The sequence below is a fragment of the Podarcis cretensis genome (assembly GCF_951804945.1).
Source record: "Podarcis cretensis genome assembly, chromosome: 5".
Lineage (NCBI taxonomy): Eukaryota > Metazoa > Chordata > Lepidosauria > Squamata > Lacertidae > Podarcis > Podarcis cretensis.
In genome coordinates, this window is record NC_137174.1 from 100,235,954 (window position 1) to 100,261,169 (window position 25,216).

A 25,216-nucleotide genomic window follows, 5' to 3' on the forward strand; every position below is an offset into this window, starting at 1 on the left:
GGGACGGAAACAGCAGAAGGAGGGCCTGCCCCAGAGGCTGCCCAGTGGATGAACTGAGAACAGAAGGAGCTTTTTTCTTCCTTTTTTTCTGTTGCGCAAATACTCTGGCTCTGCTTTTTAGGACATTTTCGACGAGGATGGCACGAGATGACCTTTCCCGGGGCCGGGGAGGGATTCTCAGCATCCTCCCCCCATGCCATTTCTAATGATAGGCATCCCATCTGTCCATGTGTGGCGTTTCCGAGGGGAGGAGAGCCGGAGAGCTAAAGCAGCAATCGTTTCATATCACAATTATCATGGAAACTTTAATTCTTGGGGTTGGTGCTTACGGAAGGAAGGAGTCAGGTCTTTGCTCCTGCCTGAATGATCACTGTAAGGGGAGATGCCACATGGCTGACATTGTTGTTGTTGTTTAGTCATTTAGTCATGTCCGCCTCTTCGTGACCCCATGGACCAGAGCACGCCAGGCACTCCTGTCTTCCACTGCCTCCCGCAGTTGGGTCAAACTCATGTTCATAGCTTCGAGTACACTATCCAACCATCTCGTCCTCTGTCGTCTCCTTCTCCTTGTGCCCTCCATCTTTCCCAACATCAGGGTCTTTTCCAGGGAGTTTTCTCTTCTCATGAGGTGGCCAAAGTCTTGGAGCCTCAGCTTCAGGATCTGTCCCAGTGAGCACTCAGGGCCGATTTCCTTCAGAATGGAGAGGTTTGATCTTCTTGCACTCCATGGGACTCTCAAGAGTCTCCTCCAGCACCATAATTCAAAAACATCAATTCTTTGGCGATCAGCCTTCTTTATGGTCCAGCTCTCACTTCCATACATCACTACTGGGAAAACCATAGCTTGAACTATACAGACCTTTGTTGGCAAGGTGATGTCATCCTACAGAAAGATTGGGCTGCCCAGCGCTTTGCCAACCATGGGAGAACATCATCAGAACATCAGGAGAGCATCTGCTCGGTCAAAGGCCCATTTAGTCCAACATCCTGTTCTCCCAGCGGCCAGCCTGATTGTTGTTGTTGTTGTTGTTTAGTCGTTTAGTCGTGTCCGACTCTTCGTGACCCCCTGGACCAGAGCACACCAGGCACTCAGCTTCAGGATCTGTCCTTCTAGTGAGCGCTCAGGGCCCAGGGGGTCACGAAGAGTCGGACACGACTAATTGGCTAAACAACAGCACTGCAATGGAAAGGGCGACTTCTTTTTTATTTTTAAATATCTATATTTTAGCAGAGGCACTCTAGAACCAATTAACCACAGGAGAACTAGTGACCGTCTTAGCAGTCCGAGGGACGGTGCACAAACAGGAATCCTCTTGAAGCCGTGCAAAGGCAAACTGGGGAGTGGAGGGTGTGGAACAGGAAGTTTTGCAAAGGTGAAACTGTATATGGAGGGACATGAAAAATTCATCGGGGAATTTAAGCTACTTCCAAACCGCATGAAATATTAAATGTTCCCGCCGAGAAGTGTGTGGTGTCGCTGATCAGTACAGCCTAGCCTACTTCACTCTCCTCCACCTCCCCGGGGTTGCTTCCAGTTGCGTTCTACTCACGAGTAGACCCATTGAAATTAAGGGACCTGAGTAAGGACAGGAAAAAGCATCTGCTCAGTGGGTCGAGTGTCTGCCTTGCAAGTGGAGGCTCCCGGGTTCAGTCCCCACTGGCGTAGCCAGGTAGGGCTGGGAGAACATCTCTGCCTGCAATCCATGGCTGCCAGTCAGTGTAGGGAATACTGAGTGAGATGGACCAATGGTCTGACTCTGCATTAGGCAGCTTTCAATGGTCCTGGGAAGGCTCAGCCACCAATCAAGTAGTTCCTAGCCCTGTTTCCTGTGGTTTCCCCACCCTGCCTGACTCACCTACCTGCTCCATGTCTGTGTGTACCCAACACATCTGAGACTAAGTTTGCATCAAGATTTAGGTCACAGACAGATCCAGCAAACAGCCCAATAAACAAGGGGGCCACCACCAAAAAAAGTCCTGCCGTGTGTTCCAGCTGGGGTAATTGTACATTACTATTACCAGTGCTTTTTTTCTAAAAATAAAAATAAAATAATGTTTAAGGGTACTCTCATTTTGACTAACCATTTTATAGTTCAAATTGGGGAAAATAAATACAGTAAATGGACAAAAGTACAACAATTCACAAAATGTTTAGGGGTATGCGTACCCCTGCGTACCCCCAGAAAAAAGCACTGACTATTGCTATTGCTATTTTGTACCCCACCAACTGAATGGGTAGCCGCAATCACTATTGGGGGGGGGGGGTTTCCAACAGATATAAGAACACAATAAAAACATCAAACACTAAAAACTTCCCTATACAAGGATGTCTTCAGACGTCTTCTAAAAGTTTCAGCTGCACAATTGAGTGGAGAAAAAGAAAATCCACGTGGCCATGATTTCTGGAGCTATCAATTTTGTACTTGACACCCCAGAAGTGGCAGATTTAGAAGCAAGGCCCATCTCAGTGATGGGCAGATTCATACAGGTGATGGAGTAAACCAGCCCCAAACTGTGAAGGGCTTTAAAGGCTGTAAGGAGCAGTTTGAAATTGGGCCCCAAAGCGAACAGGTGGCCAGGGTGGCAGCTGTGGTCTCGGAACAATCTGTTCCACTTGCCCCCACTCCAATGGAGAAACATCTGGGCAGCGGCATTTTGCACAGGGTGGAAATTTCCAGACTGTCTTCAAAAAACAGCCCTATCTAGACGGCATTGCAGAACCATACAGTGGTACCTCTAGTTGCGGACACGATCCGTTCTGGGGTGCTGTTTGCACCCTGAAAAGCCCGCAACTAGAGCAGTGCTTCTGCACAAGTGCGGAGTGCGATAGAGCGCTTCTGTGCATGTGCAAAGCACGCAGAACACTTCTGCGCATGCGCAAAGCACGCAAAACACTTCTGCGCATGCGCAAAGCACACAAAATGGTTCTGCGCATGCATGCATGGCAAAACCCGGAAGTATACCCTTCCAGGTTTGCTGCATTCACAAGCCAAAAAGACGCAACATGAACCTAACGCAACACAGAGTATGACTGTATTTCCGTTGGATTTGAGGGCCAGTGGGGAAGGAAAAAAAAAAACACCTGAAAGATCTTGAGTAGATAGGAGTGTTCTCTCCTTCAGGCCTCTTGAAGTGAAGCAACCAAACCCCCGATTGCCTAAAAGCTTCTGTGAAGATTCCTGTGGACCATTTGGCTTCTGGGAAAAGAGCACCCTGGCTGGAACTCTTGAGAGGAAGAGAGCCTTTCAGCCTGCAGTCGAGGGGGCTGGCGGGGTGTCAAGTGTTAGGTCCAAAGTGGGGATCGATCACTGCTGAGCACTAGAAGGCTGGGGCAGGTGGATTTTCTTCTCTTCCATTTGCGCTGCTCAAATGTGAAGGAAGGGAAGGAGGAAGTAATCCAGAGAAGTTCACGCAACTACTGAAAGCGAAGTGGGGATGGGGCCTCGAGGTTGCTGTATGAGGCCAGTGGCCCAGCTAGTCCAGCATCCTGTTCTCACAGTGGCCGACCAGATGATGCTTTTATGCTTGAAGCCTTCTTGCTGGTTTCCCATAGGCTTCTGGTCAGCCACGATGAGAACAGGATTTTGGCTTGATCCAGCAGGGCTCTTGTCAAGTTCTGATGTTCCGTTCTTAGGGCCAAGAATTTGTTGTTGTTTAGTTGTTTAGTCGTGTCCGACTCTTTGTGACCCCCTGGACCAGAGCACGCCAGGCACTTCTGTTTTCCACTGCCTCCCACAGTTTAGTCAAACTCATGTTCGTAGCTTCGAGAACACTGTCCCACCATCTCGTCCTCCGTCGTCCCCTTCTCCTTGTGCCCTCCATCTTTCCCAACATCAGGGTCTTTTCCAGGGAATCTTCTCTTCTCCTGAGGTGGCCAAAGTCTTGGAGCCTCAGCTTCAGGATCTGTCCTTCCAGTGAGCACTCAGGGCTGATTTCCTTAAGAACGGATAGGTTTGATCTTCTTGCAGTCCATGGGACTCTCAAGAGTCTCCTCCAGCACCATAATTCAAAAGCATCCATTCTTTGGCGATCAGCCTTCTTTATGGTCCAGCTCTCACTGGTTCAAGAATAGGGCTGTGGAATTTTCAGGGTGTTTGTGTGAGTAATTTGGCAGGAGATGCATGCAGGCAACAGAAAAGGCAATTGACGTGGAAGTTGGACGGTCAGAAAGAGAAGGGTTGTGGCATCTGAACTGAAGCTTTGCACAAGCTGTTGCTCTGGCAAACGCCCATCCTCCACATGAGAGTTTTCATAGCCAAGCCCAGAAGACCAAAGGGTGTGTCTTATACCAAGGTGACCCACAAAGGATAATTTGGATTATTTTCAGGCTGTTTCCTCTGGGAGAGAAGCACCGATACCTCCCAATTGGGGACAAAGGCTCAGCTCTACTGCTGAACTATATTCAGAGGATGAGTCTGTCTTTGCCATCTGATCTTCTGTAAGCCAGTGGCTATAGAACCAGGCACAACCCCTTTAAGCACCCAGTCAGCTAGCCAGCTCCTCCCCGGCCACCTGGCCACCTTCCAGGCCTGGTCAGCCTAAATAAGGGCTTCATTCGGACTTGGCTTTCAGCAAAGGCAACATCTCCCAGAGCTGCTTTAGCAGGGGCAATTGGAGCTGTCCATGGTTCTGTCTGTTCTCTTCTTCACCGGACACTACCTGCTTCCTCTCCAAAACTCAAGTGTGTTGGGCCCAGGGGTAACCCATGAAATGCAGTCCAGGACCGGTCCAAAATCTGGAGGTTCTGTGAGGAGTCAGTCCGACAGGGCCAAGGCAGGACACGAGGCAGGAAACTAGGCAAGGGCAGGTACAGGATCTCAGGCAGGATCTGGCATACAGCAATGTTGCTCCAGAACCTGGGGCGGGGTCCAACAGCCTTTTATCTTTGTCGGGGTAGTGGCTGGTCCTGATCCCCCGGCGACTCACCTCCCTGTTTCGCCCGAAGGCAAGCACTCCTCCTGCGAGTACTCAGGTCTCTCCTTCTCTCAGACCTCAGTCTCTGCAGCTTGGGAGACGTCGGTGGGTTACTAGACCCAGAGGCCGCCTCAGCCTCCCCTGACCCAACCGGTAGTGGAGCAGCTGTCAGTGATGGCCCAGCTGGAGGCAACAAGGTCATCTGGAGCCAGGGCAGGCTCAGGCCCCTGACTCGGCCCAGCTGGTGCTTGTTGCAGGGGAGCCTGTGCAGACTGGGACTCTTCAGGATCAGGCCCCAGACTTGGTTCAGATGCCACCTGAGGCAAAGGATCCGGTGCAGACCGAGACTCCTCTGGTTCCAAGTCCAAGCTAGAGTCCGAGGCCATCACATCAAGCTCTCACTGATCTGGACAGTCATGGATGGACACATGCTGGGAGTGGGGGTTTGTGTGACCCTTGTCTCCTCTTTCTCTTCCTCCTCCTCATCTTCTATCATAGAATTGTAGAGTTGGATGGGACTCTGAGGATCATCTAGTCCAACCTCTTGCAATGCAGGAATCTCAACTAAAGCATCCATGACAGGCGGCCATCCAACCTTGGCTTAAAAATTCCAGTTCTCCGAGGTTGACCATTCAACTGTCAAACAGCTCTTGTCAGAGGGTTCTTCTTCTTTATCATCATCATCTTCATCATCATCTTCTTCTTCACCAGCAAGTGTGCCCATAAAACTTCTGGTTCTGATCTCAGCTCACCCAGAGATCTCCTTCTAACTTGCAAGCCCAGAGCGTATGGCTTAAATATCAGCCACGCACATGTTCAAAAACCATCTTGGCTGCTGCTCATATCTGGCCTAAGCGATGCGTCAGTCCCCTGCACACGCCTGAGTGGAGGCCTGCCATGTGTGCCCGGGCGAAGCTGAGTGTTTTTCGATTGGGTAACCATCCACTCGGAATATTCCCGGCACGTCTCACTGCCCTAATCCACCCGGAATTTGACGGCTTCTGGAACGGGAGGAAAACATCCACATACGCCTTCGGCGGAGGGCAAATTATCGACTTCTGAAGCTGGCTTCTTAGAATGATGGTGTCACGAGGGAGTTACTTAAACAAATTGCTTTATTATTACAACGTGGCATGGAAGAATTAAGGAGCGTGTGTGTGTGGAACCGCACTTCTCCTTTCATCTCCCGTAAGAAAAGTTACTTCATTATCACTTTCTCTTTGTGTAAGATCCTTGCCTTTAGTATGTAACCTACCTCCTAGGGTATCACAGTTATTTATTCTGAGTTTTAGTCTGGATGTTTTCCACGTAGGCAATATTTAAACCTTTTTTCATGTAATTATTATATCTTTGGGAGGTTTGTGCCAACTGGGCTGCAACTCTTTAATGTGCTGTCAGTGATGGAGGGGAGAAGAAGAAGGCAGGCTGGCTTTGGGCGTCCTCAGAGCTTCCACCTATGGGGGGGTACCCTGTCTCTCTGGGAACTATAGCGCAGAATTGGTAAACTCAGTGCAGAGTTAAGAGCCGTTGCTCACCCTTCACCAACCTGGTGCCCTCCAGATGTTTTGAACCTCAACTCCAGCAGCCCCAGCTGGTACGAGAAGTGTGGTGTAGTGGTTAGAGCGCTGGCCTAGGACCTAGCAGACCAGGGTTCTAGTTCCCAGGTTGCCATAAAGCTCAACAGTCTTCCAGCCTAAACTACCTCACAGGGTTGTGAGGTTGTGAGGCTAAAATGGGGAGGGGAGAACCCCACACTCCCATACCTCCTGACTGGGCCATGCTGTAGAATTGGCACTTTCTGGGAATGTGACAGAGACTATAATAGGATTAATAAAACAGGACGGGCATGGTAATAGGATCAGAAGTGAGAAGCGCTTTAGGAACACATTCAAAGCCTAAAGAAAGGGCATCTGTTTGTCCCTCTCTCTTCAGGAACTGGGGGACAATGAAGGCTACCTTTGACTTCTAGTAATAAATACATAAATAGACACAGAGCTCCTGCAGAAAGCACTCATGTGCAATTGAAAGCGAGTGTGGGCAACCTCAGAAGGTGGATGCAATTTAAGTGCTCCACCGCCGAATGTGTGAACAGCCTTGCGTTTGAAGTGATATGAAAGCTTTTGTCTGCTGTGTTCGATCTGCGACGGCTCGGTCATCTTCTCCCTTGGCGGTGGCTTCAATGGCCTTGATTTAAAATCAGCCCACTTTGCCGCATGTCCTGACCTTGCACGGAAGCCGGAGCAACAATTGGCCTTTAAAAACTCTCCCCGGGTGGCAGCAAAGCTGAGCCTGGCCAGGGGTTGCTGGAAGGTGTGTGTCTCTGTGGCCGAGCATGGTGTGGGATTGGGAATCAAACCAGGTATGATTTATCAAGGAGCACCCTCAATCGGCTGCTTTTGTAGTTAGCTAACTGGATGGGTTCGTTCGCTGGGTGCCTTGATACCCACTTGCTGGATCATCACCTTGTCACGTTGAGTGGGCTTGCATGTTCCTATGACCCTTGTGAGCAAAGCCGTCGGGAATCTCATACTCCCAGCAGGGTCATCCAAGGCGGTAAGGTCAAAGGGAAGGAGCCAGACAAAGAATGATCCAAGAAGTCCTCAATGGCAGAACAGGCTGATGATAACAAGCGGTATGTTACAACGGCTGTGAAGGCTGCAGCAGATAGTATTCTACCAGTTTGTTGTGACTACTTTATGCCATCGGAACAGAGCCCTACTGCAAAGACTGTGCATTGGTCAGCGTGCACTGATCTACACACATAAAACAAATTCACACACAGGGGTCTTCCAAAAACCCACCGTGTTTATGGAAGACAATCTTACTCGGCTACGAGTGATCGCCAAAGAAAGAAAGAAAGATTGATGATAGCACCAGAGAATTGTAGAGTTGGAAGAGACCCCCAAGGATTACAGAATCATAACACGGTAGAGTGGGAAGGGACCCTCAGGGACATCTAGTCCAACCCCCTGCAGTGCAGGAATCTCAGCTAAAGCATCCATGACAGATGGCCATCCAACCTCTGCTTAAAAACCTCCAAGGAAGGAGGTAAAGGTAAAGGTAAAGGGACCCTTGACCATAAGGTCCAGTCGTGGCCGACTCTGGGGTCGTGGCACTCATCTTGCTTTACGGGCTGAGGGAGCCGACATTTGTCTGCAGACACTTTTTCCAGGTCATGTGGCCAGCATGACTAAGATGCTTCTGGCGAAACCAGAGCAGCGCACGGAAACACCGTTTACCTTCCCGCCAGAGCACTACCTATTTATCTACTTGTGCCTTGACGTGCTTTCGAACTGCTAGGTTGGCAGGAGCAGGGACGGAGCAACAGGAGCTCACACCGTTGCGGGGATTCGAACCACCGACCTTCCAATCGGCAAGGCCAAGGCTCAGTGGTTTAGACCACAGCGCCACCTGCGTCCCCAAAGGAAGGAGAGTCCACCACCAATATTGCAAAGGAATACTGAAACATGGAGAGCTGAACTTAAACTTGGAGAAATGTAATTTGGGAGACACCGGAAATGACAAATTTGTACATCACTCTTTGCTATTTTGGGGAAGTCTGGTTCCTTCGGAGGAAATCTCGTCACCCGCTGCGACCGACGTGGTTCGCAGGTGAGCAAGGGACCACCTGGCTTTGAAATCTGCAAGTCCGTATGGTGGATCAGGGCCAGTCACGGTACTAATGAAAGAATGGTTCTACTCTGTGTTGCCAAAATAGCTTATACCGCCTGGAACATCCTCTGCAGAATCCGTGAGGCCAGAACGCCTTCCGTTTGCATGCCTTAATTGCGGATAAATACTGTGCTGTTTGAAGAAAAGTCTTTTAAAAGCCGGATTCCTGGTTCACTGTCGGGATCAGTGGGGTGCTAATGCGCCTGCCTCCCGGCTGAGAGCGCCTAATTCAGCATCTCATCTTGCCGGCACACTCTCGGCCTAACTGATTTCGCCTCTTGACGGCCTTGAAATCAACAGGAAGGCTAATTGCCATTCCTGCCGCATCAGACGGCGAGTCCTGGAGTAATTTGCCCCAGATAAGAAGCAGACAAACCAGCCCTTCTAATGAGATCCCCCGAAACGTCTTGTTTGCTTCCGAATTTTCTCTCCTCCCTGCTAGGAGATGCTGGAGAAGGTAAAAGCTGCTTTAGTCTTGATAGCTTCGAACAAAGAGCGAGGATAATATTTCTATTGCCGGCTGACCTGTCTCCATTTGGGGCTGTGAAGATGCTTCTCGAGACTCCGCCACGGGTGAAGTCAAATTGCTAGAGAATCATAGCACCTGCTGTGGCTGCAGAGACCAGGAACTTGTAACTGCTTCCTCTAGTGTGGTGTAGTGGTTAAGAGCTGTGGACTCGTAATCTGGGGAACCGGGTTCGATTCCCCACTCCTTCACCGGCAGCCGCTGGGTGACCTTGGGCCAGTCACACTTCTCTGAAGTCTCTCAGCCCCACTCACCCCACAGAGTGTTTGTTGTGGGGGAGGAAGGGAAAGGAGATTGTTAGCCGCTTTGAGACTCCTTAAAGGGAGTGAAAGGCGGGATATCAAATCCAAAACTCTTCTTCTTCTGTGTTGTTTTTGCTGCATTAGCAGCACCAAAGTGAGCTCCCCAGGTCGCAAGCCTGGGCAGTGTTTCTGGAGGTCCTGGGTTGCCCGGGTGATAAAAGCCCTCTCTCGGCCTTGCTGATGTGGCTCAAAGGAAACTCCCAATCACTTTCTAAACACCAGCTTGTCTAAACTTAAGTTTGTCTAAACAAAAATGTTTTTAGCAAGTACTGAAAAGGGCAAAGCGATGTTGCATACCTAATAGTGATAGGCAGCAATAAAAATAAATGAGGCCTCTCTGCAAATTCCCCCTCCCCCCCCAAAATCTGGTGGCATCTCAAAGCCAACTCAGAGTATGGACCCTCACTCTGCATGCACTTTATGAAGAGACCTTTGGAGACAGAGAAGATTGGATTTCACATATGCGCACAAAAACCATATACACTGGGCACCAGCTCTGCCCCCAGTGGGCTGGGGAAACTCAGCCAGATGGACGAGGTATAAATAAATAATTATTTTTTATTTATTTATTTATTTATTTTTATTTATTTATTTATTTATTTATTATTTCAGATTGGTTGGTATTTGATTCCCTTGCAAATTCCTATATTTGGCCTCCTCCTTTGTGCCATTTGGGCATTTTTGAATTAGGTGTTGACTAAAACCAACACAGGGACGCGGGTGGCACTGTGGTTTAAACCACTGTGCAGCTTGGACTTGCCGATCGGTAGGTCGGCGGTTGAAATCCCCGTGACGGGGTGAGCTCCCGTTGCTCGGTCCCTGCTCCTGCCCATCTAGCAGTTCGAAAGCACGTCAAAGTGCAAGTAGATTAATAGGTACCTTTCTGGCGGGAAGGTAAACAGTGCTTCCTTGCGCTGCTCTGGTTTTGCCAGAAGCGGCTTAGTCATGCTGGCCACATGACCTGGAAAAACTGTCTGCGGACAAAGGCCGGCTCCCTCGGCCTTTAGAGTGAGATGAGCGCCGCAACCCCAGAGTCATTCGCGACTGGACTGAACTTTCAGGGTTCCCTTTACCTTTACCTAGAAACCAACACAAAGCAGGGATGGCTCTCGCTCCATGCTTATGTTAGCCTTGCTGTTAAGAAAACTTGCCACTGCCTTCCGCATCCTGCGAGCAGCTCCTCTCCAACAGCTTGGATTTCCAGGAGGGTACCTCACCTGAAAGACGAAAACCAGAGCCGACAAGCTCACGGCAGGGATATGTGAGAAGCTGCCCCCCGGAGAGCCTGTTTAGACTCGAGCCGCGTCTTCAACCATCTGGTACCGACAAGGCTTCCTAAATCACGGCTTGGGCTGCTTGTTCCAGACATCAATATTATTTATGTAGATAATCAAATCTCTATAAACAGCCGCAGCGTGTGTTCGGGAGCCTACCGGAATATATCTCGGCACAAGAGAGACAAACACCAGAGGCGCAGAACTTTATGGGGAAGGGGAGAAAACGTCCACCAAGCTGTCAAGGTTGTAATAAAGCCATCTTTATTTAGTGGCACCCTGGCCATCGCCAGGGCCTCAGTTGGGCGCCGGTGATGTGCAGTGTGCGTTCTGAACGCCGCACAGGTACGGAGTAGACCTGCAATTTATGCGAGGGGTTTTTGTTCTGGGGATTTGCACACAAAGACATCGTCATGCCAGGTTGGGAAGACACCCTGGGATCTCCCCCTCTGGAGATTTAGCATTGGGGGGCAGCAGGGGCCGTCGCCGTCAGCGGAAATTCAGAAAGTGGGCCAAAGATGCCACAAAACTGGGAGGGAGGTGGCTCCCTTTTCTGGCCCAGCAGCAGCAGGACACATGGAGCGGACGTCTCCAGGGTGGCCGGATGGGCTGTGAGTGGATAGCAGGCCGCCAGCCAGGCAGTGAGAATTCTGTCCCACCTTAAGGAACAGACGTGTGGAATTGTTGCATGTCACATGTCTGTTTACATTCCAGCACAGTATGCTGGGAACTTCCGTTTGTGTATAGCTTTCCGTTTTGCTTTGGACACGAAGGAGATCAGACATGTTTCGTTTTGTCCTGATCCACGCTTAATAAAAAGGGACACAGGTGGCGCTGTGGGTTAAACCACAGAGCCTAGGACTTGCCGATCAGTAGGTCGGTGGTTCGAATCCCCACAATGGGGTGAGCTCCTGTTGCTCAGTCCCAGCTCCTGTCCACCTAGCATTTTGAAAACACGTCAAAGTGCAAGTAGATTAATACTTCCGGTGGGAAGGTAAACGGCGTTTCCGTGCGCTGCTCTGGTTCGCCAGAAGCGGCTTAGTCCTGCTGGCCACGTGACCCAGAAACTGTACGCTGGCTCCCTCGGCCAGTAAAAAGAGATGAGCACCGCAACCCCAGAGTCGGCCACGACTGGACCTAATGGTCAGGGGTCCCTTTACCTTTATCTAATGCTTAATAAAACCTGCTTGTAAATATGCTCACACAGCCTCTCGTGCCACTTCTGTCTGCGCAGCGTTTTCTCTGCTGAACAGTGTGCTCAGTCTTCTAAAGCCTGGGTCGCAGATTTATGCTGCACCAAGGACCGGAGTATGCCTGGCACCCCGACCAGTGGGCTGGGGCCGGCTGGGGGCCTGCCAATTGCCCCCATTTCCTTGGGTGCATGCCAACAGCCAGGCCCTCCCTTGCCAGGATGGAGCCCCCTCTCATTGCCCACCCCTTTCAACATCTCGTGATGGCGTGTCACACGCTTCTCATGCCATGGCTGCCGCCGCTGCCGTGTGCAACAGGTTGCTGCTGTTCTGGGTTGTGCCCTCAGATCCTTCCTGCCCTGGGGCGACCGGAGAACCCCCAGCCAAGGTTCATCAGTACGGAAACAGACTAGCAGCACAGCGGCTTCTGGGCCTGACAGGCGGATGTTCCTGTGGGCACACTACAAGCTAGTTGCAGTGCCCCATCTCTTTCGCACCTTGCCCCGGGCACAGGCAACCGACGCTACACCACTGTCTCCCTGACAGCTCTGCTTTCCTTAATGGGCTCTGTGGCAGTTGCGTGAGGCTTCTGGGAGGCCGTGGGAGATCTCTCACGGGCTTCCCAAGATCTCAGATGGCCCCACGGTATCTTGTGGGATCCCGCAACTTTCCCAGAGCCCCATAGGCAAAGTGGAGGGCTTATAAACTCTTTCCATGCCACAGAAAGAGCTTTTTAAGACCTCTGGCTTACTTAGCAGGGATCTGGAAAGGTCCACTGGAACGGGCACACTGTGAAAGGCCTCAGATGGCAATTGCAGGGTCTGAGGATCCCAGCTTTTGCTAGAGCAGGCATGTCCAACACGTAGATCATGGGGGGGGGGGTTCCAGGTAGATTGTGGGATCTCCAGGGTGCTCCTGATCGATCCCCCAGAAAAGCTCAACAACTCTGGGGCAACCCTTCCCAAAAAGGGATCAATAACTCTGATTAACCCCCCCCAAAAAAAAGATCAACAACTCTTGGCAATGGGTAGATCACTGCCATCAATGAGTAGATCACAGTCTCTTGGGAGATGGATGTGCCTGTGCTAGAGCATTGCTTCTCAGACTTTTTTCTCTGAAGCACACTTTCAGAATAGAAATTTGCTCATGCCACACTGAATTTTGTATTGATAAGATATACATCGGAAAACAAAAAGGTACAGCTCCCAGCAGTGCTCGGTTTATAACACAGAACACAACGGTCACAGGACACCCAGAAAGTAAAAAACAACGCAGCTACATAAGAAGATGAATCATTCCCACAATATAACTATCAATGAGCCTCTTGCAGATGTAGCTTGAGTATTTTATGCAAACCCAATGAGAGGTGTGATCTTGCTTTTGCCGGGTAAGGTCTCATTTGAGACAAACTAACTCTCCTCTCCTCATCAACACAAAGAAGCCTTTGTATTTTCCAATCTTTCATATTTGTCAGAGCTGGAAATCTCTGCTCACAGCAATATGTCGTGGAGAATTGTAGAAGAATAACCAATGCTCTTGAAGAAAGATACTGTTTCTGGTTGTATATCCCACCAAATTACTTTGATATTATCCTGTCCTATACTAAACCGAAATGTTTCAAGGTTTCTTTGATTGCCCTCGAATGTTCCCTCCACACTTGCCTTCTTTTCCTGCCAAACCCTGGGAGAGCCTGTGGCCTAGAGGGATATTGTTTTTATCTTGCGTTCAGCTTGATCGTTGATGGGTGGGGTACAAATAATAAAATTATTATTATTATTCCTGTCATCTATAGGTGACTTCCCACCACCGCCACCACCGCCACCTCCTTCTGATGATCTTGGGAATCCTCCTCCACCACCGCCCAGTGCCTTTCTTCCTCCTCCTCCTGATGAAGCCATGTTCAATGTTCAGGTAAGAAGGCATCCATAGTGCTGCCAAGGGCACGGATGGGGTTCTTGTGGTGCCTGGTTGTGGTCAAGGCGAATCGAGTGCCGATGGTGCTAGGTGCTGTACAGCGGCAGTGATGACCACCAAAAGAAAGAGCTGCTTCACGTGGCTTGCGGTTAAACTGTGGAACTCCCTGCCACAGGAGGCAGTGATGGCCAAATTTGTGGCGGAATTGTGCTTGAGTTCCGCTTGTGGGTTTCTCTTTAGTGTATCTGGTTGGCCACAGTGAGAACAAGATGCTAAATGGGCCATTGGACTGACCAACAGGCCTCTTTTTATTTTCTTAGAATGGTATCTAAAAAATCCCAGTCTTATTGCTTTCCCATTATATGTTACACCATCACTTGTATTTACTTTATTTATAATGTTAGTCTTTCTTTCCTTTTTAATTCCCCCCCCCCCATACTAGCAATCTACCTACTTTATTTGCAAACTCTGTTTCAAATATTTTAATTTCTGTTTCATTTCTTGCCACGTTTAAATAGCTTAGCCTTTCTTATATCCTTAATGGTCAGTTTCCATCCAGGTGTCTCATGAACATCACTAAGTTGGGGTCAGCAGGGTGAGGGATTTGCAAAGGTGTGGCCAAGAAGTAGAAGGCATTTTATTCCATTGCCAACTCAAGGAAGATGATACCCATCTGCAGCATTTAGCCAGAAAGCGTTGCATGTGTATGACCCAATTAAACCTTACAGGAACAGCCCTGCAGTACAGACCAGTACCTTGCAATTTCAGATCTGAGGCTGAAGTGGTCACTGCACTTACTGTCACACATTGTAAGTTTGTGGATGGTCTGTGTTTCGATCCGGGGGGGGGGGGCTCCCTCCCACTTCAGAACTGATAAGCAGCTTCGTTTTGTTACTGGCTGCTGGTTTTATTTGACATTATTTGGATGGTTGGCATTTCTATGCTGTCAGCTGCATGGATTTCCTGTGGTGGAAGGGAAGGAGACAGAACAATTTAAAAGAAAAGATTTGACCAGGTGGCAGCGGAGACCCAGTGAAGGTGCTTAGAGTGGCTCAGGGAAGCTTTCCTGTTTAGTCGTGTCCACCTCTTCGTGACCCCCTGGACCAGAGCACACCAGGCACTCCTGTCTTCCACTGCCTTTCGCAGTTTGGTCAAACTTATGTTCGTAGCTTCGAGAACACTGTCCAACCATCTCATCCTCTGTCGTCCCCTTCTCCTTGTGCCCTCCATCTTTCCCAGCATCAGGGTCTTTTCCAGGGAGTTTTCTCTTCTCATGAGGTGGCCAAAGTCTTGGAGCTTTAGCTTCAGGATCTGTCCTTCCAGTGAGCACTCAGGGCTGATTTCCTTCAGAATGGAGAGGTTTGATCTTCTTGCAGTCCATGGGACTCTCAAGAGTCTCTTCCAGCACCATAATTCAAACGCATCCATTCTTCAGCGATCAGCCATCTTTATGGTTTTGACAAGGTGCCCCATGATATTCTTGTAAAGAAGCTGGTAAAATGTGGACTTGACTATGCTACCACTCAGTGGATTTGTAACTGGCTGACTGACCAAACCCAAAGGGTGCTCATCAATGGTTCCTCTTCATCCTGGAGAAGAGTGACTAGTGGGGTGCCACAGGGTTCTGTCTTGGGCCCGGTCTTATTCAACATCTTTATCAACGACTTGGATGATGGACTCAAGGGCATCCTGATCAAATTTGCAGATGACACCAAACTGGGAGGGGTGGCTAACACCCCAGAGGACAGGATCACACTTCAAAACGACCTTGACAGATTAGAGAACTGGGCCAAAACAAACAAGATGAGTTTTAACAGGGAGAAATGTAAAGTATTGCACTTGGGCAAAAAAAATGAGAGGCACAAATACAAAGATAGGTGACACCTGGCTTGAGAGCAGTACATGTGAAAAGGATCTAGGAGTCTTAGTTGACCACAAACTTGACATGAGCCAACAGTGTGACGCGGCAGCTAAAAAAGCCAATGCAATTCTGGGCTGCATCAATAGGAGTATAGCATCTAGATCAAGGGAAGTAATAGTGCCACTGTATTCTGCTCTGGTCAGACCTCACCTGGAGTACTGTGTCCAGTTCTGGGCACCACAGTTCAAGAAGGACACTGACAAACTGGAACGTGTCCAGAGGAGGGCAGCCAAAATGGTCAAAGGCCTGGAAACGATGCCTTATGAGGAACGGCTAAGGGAGCTGGGCATGTTTAGCCTGGAGAAGAGGAGGTTAAGGGGTGATATGATAGCCATGTTCCAATATATAAAAGGATGTCACATAGAGGAGGGAGAAAGGTTGTTTTCTGCTGCTCCAGAGAAGCGGACACGGAGCAATGGCTCCAAACTACAAGAAAGAAGATTCCACCTAAACATTAGGAAGAACTTCCTGACAGTAAGAGCTGTTTGACAGTGGAATTTGCTGCCAAGGAGTGTGGTGGAGTCTCCTTCTTTGGAGGTCTTTAAGCAGAGGCTTGACAACCATATGTCAGGAGTGCTCTGATGGTGTTTCGAGTCCAACCCCCTGCCAAGCAGTTCATGGCCCAGTTCTCTAATCTGTCAAGGTCGTTTTGAAGTGTGATCCTGTCCTCTGGGGTGTTAGCCACCCCTCCCAGTTTGGTGTCATCTGCAAATTTGATCAGGATGCCCTTGAGTCCATCATCCAAGTCGTTGATAAAGATGTTGAATAAGACGGGGCCCAAGACAGAACCCTGTGGCACCCCACTAGTCACTCTTCTCCGGGATGAAGAGGAACCATTGATGAGCACCCTTTGAGCCATTTGACGGTACAATGAACTCCCTCGCTGGGTGATGGGCTCTCCTTCCATGGAGGTTTTCAAGCAGACATTGGGTCCCATCTCTCAGGGATTCTCTAGGCGTCGTTCCTGGCATTTCAGGGGGTTGGACTAGATGACCCCTGGGGGTCTCAATTCTCCGAGAAGATGAGACTTGGCCGGGCAAGTTCTCCCACGGCTCAGTCATGGAGGGCGAAGATGGAATTCCCGTCAGAAATATTTCCTGTGGCGACGGGCGCATGCGGATGGTGTCTCTGCCTGACCCGTTGGTGGCATTCTGTCGACTGCCTGAGAATGAGGGCTTCTGGTTTGTTGAGAATCTCCCCCCAGTCGCGGCTGCCGGACTTGTCCTGCGCCAGGAAGCCTCCCTTCTCCTCCCCCTCCGATTGTTCGGCGTGCCACCTTGCCGCCAGAGACCGTTAATTCTATTTAATGGCTAATTAAACGCTAATTCATGCTGCATTTGGAACAGGATTAAGGTCGGCGGGGGTGGGAGCCAGCAAAGAAACGGGAAGCTCTCGCAGTGGCCATAATTATCGATAATGAGCTCTGGGCTGTAATTTTATTAATTAAAAGGGGAGAGAAGAGGCAGTATCCTCTGGAGCTGTTCTCCGTCAGAAAGAGCGCTGCTGCCGGGGCAAGGTTTAATGACCTTTTTGGATGGGCCTGGGTCTTGATCTTCATCCCCAGATGGGACGCAAGGGGGGGGGGGCAAAGGAGCTGGGGGTTTTTGGAGGGGGGGGCAGAAGATGCCGCACCACCTCCTATTCCCTCTAACGCCGAAAACACACCCCAAGACACAGAGGTTTCCCCCCAAAACAGTATAATTTCCAAGCCAGATGCAGCTTTAATTCTAGCCAAGCAATAATGAGTTGTCTTTACAACAACATAAACCGATTTGATGTGCAAAGTAGTTTCTCTGTGTTATTCCGCCTCCCTGCGACCGAGATAACATCCATGGGTCTCTTGTTTTTCCTGCATTTGCTATTGGCCAAATGCATCCAGTGTTGATTCATTAATATAATTCCCCAGAAAGCAGGGTTAAAGTCCCCCGAGGGTAGGTTTCATTTTAGAATTCTTCTTTATATATAATTTTTATGGAGTTTTCAATTTTACATTTCAAAATAAACATTTTGCGAACTTCAAAATATCCAGTGACTTCCCTTCTTCTCCTTCCATGGTTCATTTTAAGTATCATACTGTACATTCCTGAATATTTTACTGTAACCATTCAAATCAGTTTTCCACTTTTACATCCATCAAAAATCATTTACTCTGTTGAATTTGATCTTACTGCTACCAGCGTTTTCAGGTGTCTACAGTTATTTTCCAGATATTCAATAAATGTATTCTACTCTTCTTTAAATATATGTTCTTCTTGCTCTCTTATTCTACGTGTTGAATCTGCAAGTTCTTCATATTCTGTCAATTTAAGTTGCCAATCCTCGTTAGTTGGGGCTAACAAAACACAAGCCGCAGTTGTTGCATACATAAATAACCTTTTCTGACACCTAGGAATTTCTGTCAGGGTTATTCCCAACAGGAAGGACTCTGGTTTTGGGGGGGAAAGTAGTTTCAAACATGTTTTTCAATTCATTACAAATCATTTCCCAATATACTTTTACCTTTTTTCATGTCCACCACATATGAAAAAAAGTCTCTCTCTGCTTCTTTACACTTCCAACACATATCTGATTCTGTTTCATAAATCTTAGCCAACCTACGTGGCGTTCGGTACCATCTATGAATCATTTTCAAATAATTCTCTTTTGCTGTATAATATGCAGTAAATTTCGGGGCGCTTTCCCAAAGTTTCTCCCAGAGGTTAAGATCTATATTGTGTCCTTATATCTATTGCCCAGTGTCTCTGGGCAAAGCAATGTCAATCTATGAAACACTGTTAGCAAACCAACATTTTTGGACCCACTTTCGTGCATGTGATGAAGATAAGACGTGCTGCATATTTGCGTGCTGAGAAGGAAGCGGGGGGGGGGGGGCAGTGGAGCAAGGCATGGCGGCCGCTGCCCTTTAAAAATGGGGACATGATCCCTCTTGAGTCAACTGTGAGAATGTACCCAAGTCGCCCTGCTAACCAGGAGAGCAGCGATTCCTCTCGATTGAGCCGGGCCTGAAATGCCATTGGATGAGAAGCCTAAGAGGAGCTTTGCAACCAGACAGCTTCCTTCCTTACTCTGCTCTCCTCGCTTTTTCCAATAATTTATTATTATTGGGGAATTAAATAACCCATCCGTGTCTTGACAGCGGTTGTAAATTGATGCTTCATTGCCTGAGATCCAAAGGGCCTTGGTGGAACTGCTGGGCAAGGGGAGCGTCCCCCCCCCAATTTCTCCCTCCTGCCGCCCAAGAGCATCTTCTATTACCACCCAATAAGCCAGATTTTGAGGCGCTCAGAGAATCCTTTGGTGCAGAACAAAGCCCCCAGCTCCTTGCAGAGCAAAATGGGGACTTGCTTATGACACCCCTGTTCTCCACCGTGCACGAGTGAGGCGGGCTGTAGCGCGATAGCAGAGGATCTGCTTTGAATGCAGAACAACCCAGGTTGAGCCCCCTGCCTGGGGGGTGGGTGGGCTGCTGCCAGTCAGTGTAGACAACACTGAACTCAATCGACGGCCTGGTCTGGTATGAGGCAGCTTAAAGCACCACCCTTCAAATTGCTGAAGGCGTTGCAGAATCACACCCTGCGATGCCGCCCCAGAACACACTGTAACCCCACCCCTTGAGAGACGCGTCTGCATTCTTAAGCTGGGGAAAGGGGGAGCTCTGTGGCAGAGTTATCTCCTTGACAATCAGAAGGTCCTGGGTTCCAATCCTGACCTTTCCAGGTAGAGTTGGGATCATCTCTTGCCTGAGACTCTGCCAACCCAGTGTGGACAATCCTGCAGCATTTTTTTCCTGGTTGTTCTCAGGTTGTTGGTGAGACGTCGCCATTATTATCACCTTTTCCTAGATTGTTTCCAAATTCTTTGGATTCCAAGTTGTTTTTATCACAGAGGAATTGTTGTCGTTATCATCATCATCATCATCATCATCATCATCATCATCATCATCTATTATTTATACCCCACCCATCTGGCTGGGTTTCCCCAGCCACCCTGGGTGGCTTCCAACAGAATTAAAAGCACAATAAAACATCAGGCATTAAAAACTTCCCTATACAGGGCTGCCTTCAGGTGTCTAAAACTCAGATAGTTGTTTATTTCCTTGACATCTGAAGGGAGGGTGTTCCACAGGGCGGGCACCACCACCGAGAAGGCCCTCTGCCTGGTTCCCTGTAACCTCACTTCTCACAGGGAGGGAACTGGCAAAAGGCCCTCGGAGCTGGACCTCAGTGTCTGGGCAGAATGATGGGGGTGGAGACACTCCTTCAGATATACTGGACCGAGGTTCTTTAGGGCTTAAAGGCCTCGTCCAGCACCATAATTCAAAAGCATCAATTCTTCAGCGATCAGCCTTCTTTATGGTCCAGTGAATGAAGAGAACTCCCCCCCACCCCACCCCACCCCCCCAAAAAAAGGGCTGTGCAGAAGACCCCACAGGCCATAAATTCACCTCTGGCTCCACCTGCCAGTTCCTCATTTTTTACACCCTTAATGCCAAATGGTTTCTCCACGGCATTCCTTCATTTCTTTGTGTGTTCCTTTCCCCTTCGTCTAGGTCAGCGCCGGCGGCAAGACCCTGGAGGAGAGGCGTTCCAGTCTGGACGCGGAAATCGACTCCTTGACCAGCATCCTGGCCGACTTGGAGAACAGCTCGCCTTACAAGCCGCGGACGCAACAGGTCAGAGTTGGGGAGAGATGGCGGAGAGGGCCCAGCGTCCACAATCAGCCTCTTCTCTCGGACGGGGGCTTGATCTGGGGGCGTAGGGTGTTGCATGCTGCCTGTTGCATTCAAAACAGACTGAAAAAGTGGCAAGGTATTTTTTTTATTTTTCATAAATACCGCGTGGAGCAGCACGCAGGCAACCAAAATGGTCAAAGGCCTGGAAACGATGCCTTATGAGGAACGGCTAAGGGAGCTGGGCATGTTTAGCCTGGAGAAGAGGAGGTTAAGGGGTGATATGATAGCCATGTTCAAATATATAAAAGGATGTCACATAGAGGAGGGAGAAAGGTTGTTTTCTGCTGCTCCAGAGAATCGGACACGGAGCAATGCTTCCAAACTACAAGTAAGAAGATTCCACCTAAACATTAGGAAGAACTTCCTGACAGTAAGAGCTGTTCGACAGTGGAATTTGCTGCCAAGAAGTGTGGTGGAGTCTCCTTCTTTGGAGGTCTTTAAGCAGAGGCTTGACAACCATATGTCAGGAGTGCTCTGATGGTGTTTCCTTCTTGGCAGGGGGTTGGACTCGATGGCCCTTGTGGTCTCTTCCAACTCTATGATTCTATGATTCTACGCTGGTTCCTACCACATCGGTGTTCCATGCGTCTATTCTGTTTACAAACTGTCTTGAGAATAATGCAAACCACTAGTGAATCCCTCCCCTTTTAGCAGTGTGGAGCCTCAGGTGAAAGACAAGTTTTCCTTGGAGATTTTTAAGCAGAAGTTGGATGGCCCACTGCCACGGGTGCTTAATAATAATAATAATAATAATAATAATAATAATAATAATAATTTATACCCTGCCCTTTCCGGTTCAAAAACTGGGCTCAGGGCGGCTAACAACAAATTTAAAACACTTAATTGATGCAACAAAAACAGCATAAAATACAGTATAAAACGTGAATAACAATAAATTCAGAATTCAAAAATCAATTTAGGGGGGAAATCCATCCAATAAGCATTAGATGATCACCAGGGCTAGCTGGCTAAATTAGTCCTATTTGGGCCAGCGAGTGCAGAATTAGCTGTGGGATCCCAGAGCAGGGAATCTTCATAAAAAGGGGAGGGGGAGGGAAGGAAGGAAGGGGAATAAAAGATTAGGCTGAGTTCAAATTGAAAGCCAGGCGGAATAGCTCTGTCTTACAGGCCCTGTGGAAGGAAGTTCAATCCTGCAGGGCCCTGGTCTCATGGGACAGAGCATTCCACCAGGTCGGAGCCATCACAGAGAAGGCCCTGGCCCTGGGGGAGGATAATCTGACTTCCTTAGGGACCTCTAAACTATGATTATTCATGGACCTTAAGGTCCTCTGCGGGGCAGACCAGGAGAGGCGGTCCCGTAAATATGAGGGCCCTAAGCCACAAAGGGCTTTAGCTGAGATTCCTGCATTGCAAGGGGTTGGACTAGATGTCCTTCGGGGTCCCTTCCCACTCTCAGATTCTATGATTCTGTGAACGCTTGCAGGCCAGGGTGATGGTAGCAGATGCAGCCTTGCTTTCCCCTCCACGTTTAAGTGCTATGCACGGAGCTTCTGCACAGATACCTGTGAAGAGAAACCAGGCAATCTGCTTAAAAAGAAGAAGCAACAGCCTCTCTTGACCGCTGTGCCAGAGAATCTTTCCCTTCTGACTGCCGCTGTCGCTCCTGCGATCTGAGCTTCAAATGTGTTGCCTCTCTCTCTCCGCCCCCCCCCCCCACCAGCCCCTCTTTGTTGTCTAATCCCCCAGGCTGAAAACACTCTGGAAACAGCTCTGCTATCAGCAGGGTGCCTGCGTCAGCACCGTGGGGTGAAACCGGGGTGAGGTGGGTGGCAGGGATGAGTCACACAGGAAGCCAGGGCTTCGGAAGAGCAGTTTTCTGTTTGTGCGCCCAGAAGGAGAGTGCAAGGGGCTGCCTTGGAGGGATGGTTGGGGATATTTTCCTGGAGGAGGAGGAGGAAGAAGAAGAGGAAGAAAAGGAAGAAAAGGAAGAAGAGGGAAGCCCTCTCCCCTAATGCTAGGATTTGTGGGTACCCAATGAAGCTGAAACTTGGAAGATGCAGGATGGATAGAATAATGTCCTCCGTTAACCTGTGGAACTCACTCCCACAAGAGGCAGTGATGAGCAACAACTGAGATGGCTTTAAAAGAGGATTGGGCAAATTCACGGAGGAGGAGAGAACTACCGATGGCAACTAGCTAGGATTGCTATGCTTTGCCTCCACAGTTGGAGGCACAAAAAGGGGGACCCCACTGTATGAAAATATACACAAGTGGGGGGGAACAGGGGTTCAGGCCCAGGTAAGGTGCAATATAAAGTATAATATATAAAGCAAGTAAGGTTCAACAAAGGTACCCGCAATTACAAAACATACCGTATATTTCCATGTATAAGGCGCCCCGAGTTGTTGAACATGTTTTTTTTTGGGGGGGAGGATTGTCAAAAATCGCTCACCAACACGCGTTGCCGCCTCTCGTCTGTCCCCTCGCCAGCAGAAGCTCCCAATCACCCGCCCAACTGCTGCAGCACCAGCCAATCAACACTAGCCCTTGACGCAGCAACCAATAACACACCCAGTAGCCATTGGCAGCCGCGGCAGCAACCAATCAAATGTCTACCTTATGCACTATCCATGTATAAGACAACCCCTACTTTTTAGCATGATTTTTAAAAAGAAAAACCTAGTCTTATACACAGATAAGTACTGTAAATCCCGCTTTAGGTAAAGGTAAAGGGACTATTAGTTCCAGTCGTGGCCGACTCTGGGGTTGCGGTGCTCATCTCGCTTTACTGGCCGAGGGAGCCAGCGTACAGCTTCCGGGTCATGTGGTCAGCATGACTAAGCCGCTTCTGGTGAACCAGAGCAGCGCACGGAAACGCCGTTTACCTTCCCGCCGGAGTGGTACCTATTTATCTACTTGCACTTTGACGTGCTTTCGAACTGCTAGGTGGGCAGGAGCAGGGACCGAGCAACGGGAGCTCACCCTGTCGCGGGGATTTGAACCACCAACCTTCTGATCGGCAAGTCCTAGGCTCCGTGGTTTAACCCACAGCGCCACTCGCATCTACCCGCTTTAGGAGTGCCTTGATAAATTCCCTTCCGGGGGAACATCACCTTCAGAAAAAGCACATATAATTTTTCGCCATTTGGCGATTGAAATCTGACCCATACAACAGAATCAGTACACTTAAGACAAGAAATGAAGTTTGTTCATCTCTTCGACACGATTGCACCTCATGGGCTGAATGCTTCCTTTGATTTGGGTTGTTTCTTGGAACTTCTTTTTTAGAAGCCTCTGGTATTTCTTCTATGTTCCCTATAAATGCTCACTAGATGGCTCCCTCTATGCTGTGCCGGCCAGTTTGCAGCAGACACCTCCCTTGTACCCTTTGCGGGACCTTACTAACCTGACAGGGTGAGTCATCATGCTTGCGGCCTCGGAAAGTTTGTTTCTTACGGTTTGGCTTGGGTTGCTGTTGTGTATCGTTCTCAGCTGAAGAAGGAGTTTTCCTCTGAAACTGGGATTACTGGCCTCCAGTCCTTTTGCCGCAGCTGCTCCACCACTTCCAGGAACTTTCTTGCGCCAGAGATTTGAAAAAATATGTCATTTTAGTTTTGAACTTACACTGATAACTCTGGAGTTTGCACTGTATGTTTTGTAATTGCGGGTACATTTGTTGAACCTGATTTGGTTCAACAAACCAAACAAACAAACCAGGTTTGTTGAACCTGATTTGGTCGTGGGAAACCACAGTAATCCAGCTGTTTTGGACAACCTCTCCCATCAGCCTCAGGCAAAAAGCAGAGAAAGCAGTTTCACTTGCTATCGTTTATTAAGGGGCTTCAAAATATTAATGGTTATTATTCAAGCGCCTACAAGGCATATGAAATGAAATATAAAAAACTCACTTGGCGTACCGGCTGAAAAGCTCACAGCTGACTTTTCTTCCCATCTCATTTGTGCCTATGGAACTCCCTCCCACAAGAAGCAGTGACGCTCACCATCCTTGGATGGCTTTAAAAGAGGATTGGACAAACTCATAAGGGGGAGAGTGGCTACTAGCCAGGACAGCTCGGCTCGGCTCGGCCTCCGTGGTCGAAAGCAGCACTGCTTCTGAACAGCACGAAGCAAGAGTGCTCCCATGTTCGAGTCCTGCTTGTGGATTCTGGTTGGCCACTGTGAGGGCAGAGTGGCCTGGTCCCCTTGGGCCTGATCCAGCAGGCTCTCCTTATGTTCTTACCTGGGTGGGGAGAGTTGTCAGGGATCATGGGAGTTTGTTTCCTGCAAGTCAATCATCCCTGGCAGTCACGAAATTAAAAAACACCTGCTTCTTGGGAGAAAAGCAATGACAAACCTAGACAGCATCTTAAAAAGCAGAGACATCACCTTGCCAACAAAGGTCCATATAGTTAAAGCTATGGTTTCCCCAGTAGTGATGTATGGAAGTGAGAGCTGGACCATAAAGAAGGCTGATCGCCGAAGAATGGATGCTTTTGAACTCTGGTGCTGGAGGAGACTCTTGAGAGTCCCATGGACTGCAAGAAGATCAAACGCATCCATTCTGAAGGAAATCAGCCCTGAGTGCTCACTGGAAGGACAGATCCTGAAGCTGAGACTCCAATACTTTGGCCACCTCATGGGAAGAGAAGACTCCCTGGAAAAGACCCTGATGTTGGGAAAGATTGAGGGCACAAGGAGAAGGGGACGACAGAGGTCAAGATGGTGGGACAGTGTTCTCGAAGCGACCAGCATGAGTTTGACCAAACTGCGGGAGGCAGTGAAAGACAGGAGTGCCTGGCGTGCTCTGGTC

General features: G+C 49.1%; 1 protein-coding gene and 1 long non-coding RNA gene across 4 annotated transcripts in view; both read left to right on the top strand.

The window, feature by feature from the left end:
- Positions 1–25,216, top strand: part of LOC307217245 — a 340,344-nt gene that overhangs the window by 197,986 nt on the left and 117,142 nt on the right. The window lies entirely within an intron of this gene.
- Positions 1–25,216, top strand: part of LPP (LIM domain containing preferred translocation partner in lipoma) — a 289,890-nt gene that overhangs the window by 147,532 nt on the left and 117,142 nt on the right. For all 3 annotated transcript variants that reach the window (XM_079977969.1, XM_079977970.1, XM_079977971.1), the window contains 2 exons: positions 13,671–13,789; positions 20,263–20,385. In XM_079977969.1, coding sequence (XP_079834095.1) covers positions 13,671–13,789; positions 20,263–20,385 — 242 coding nt within the window. The remainder of the gene's footprint in view (positions 1–13,670; positions 13,790–20,262; positions 20,386–25,216) is intronic.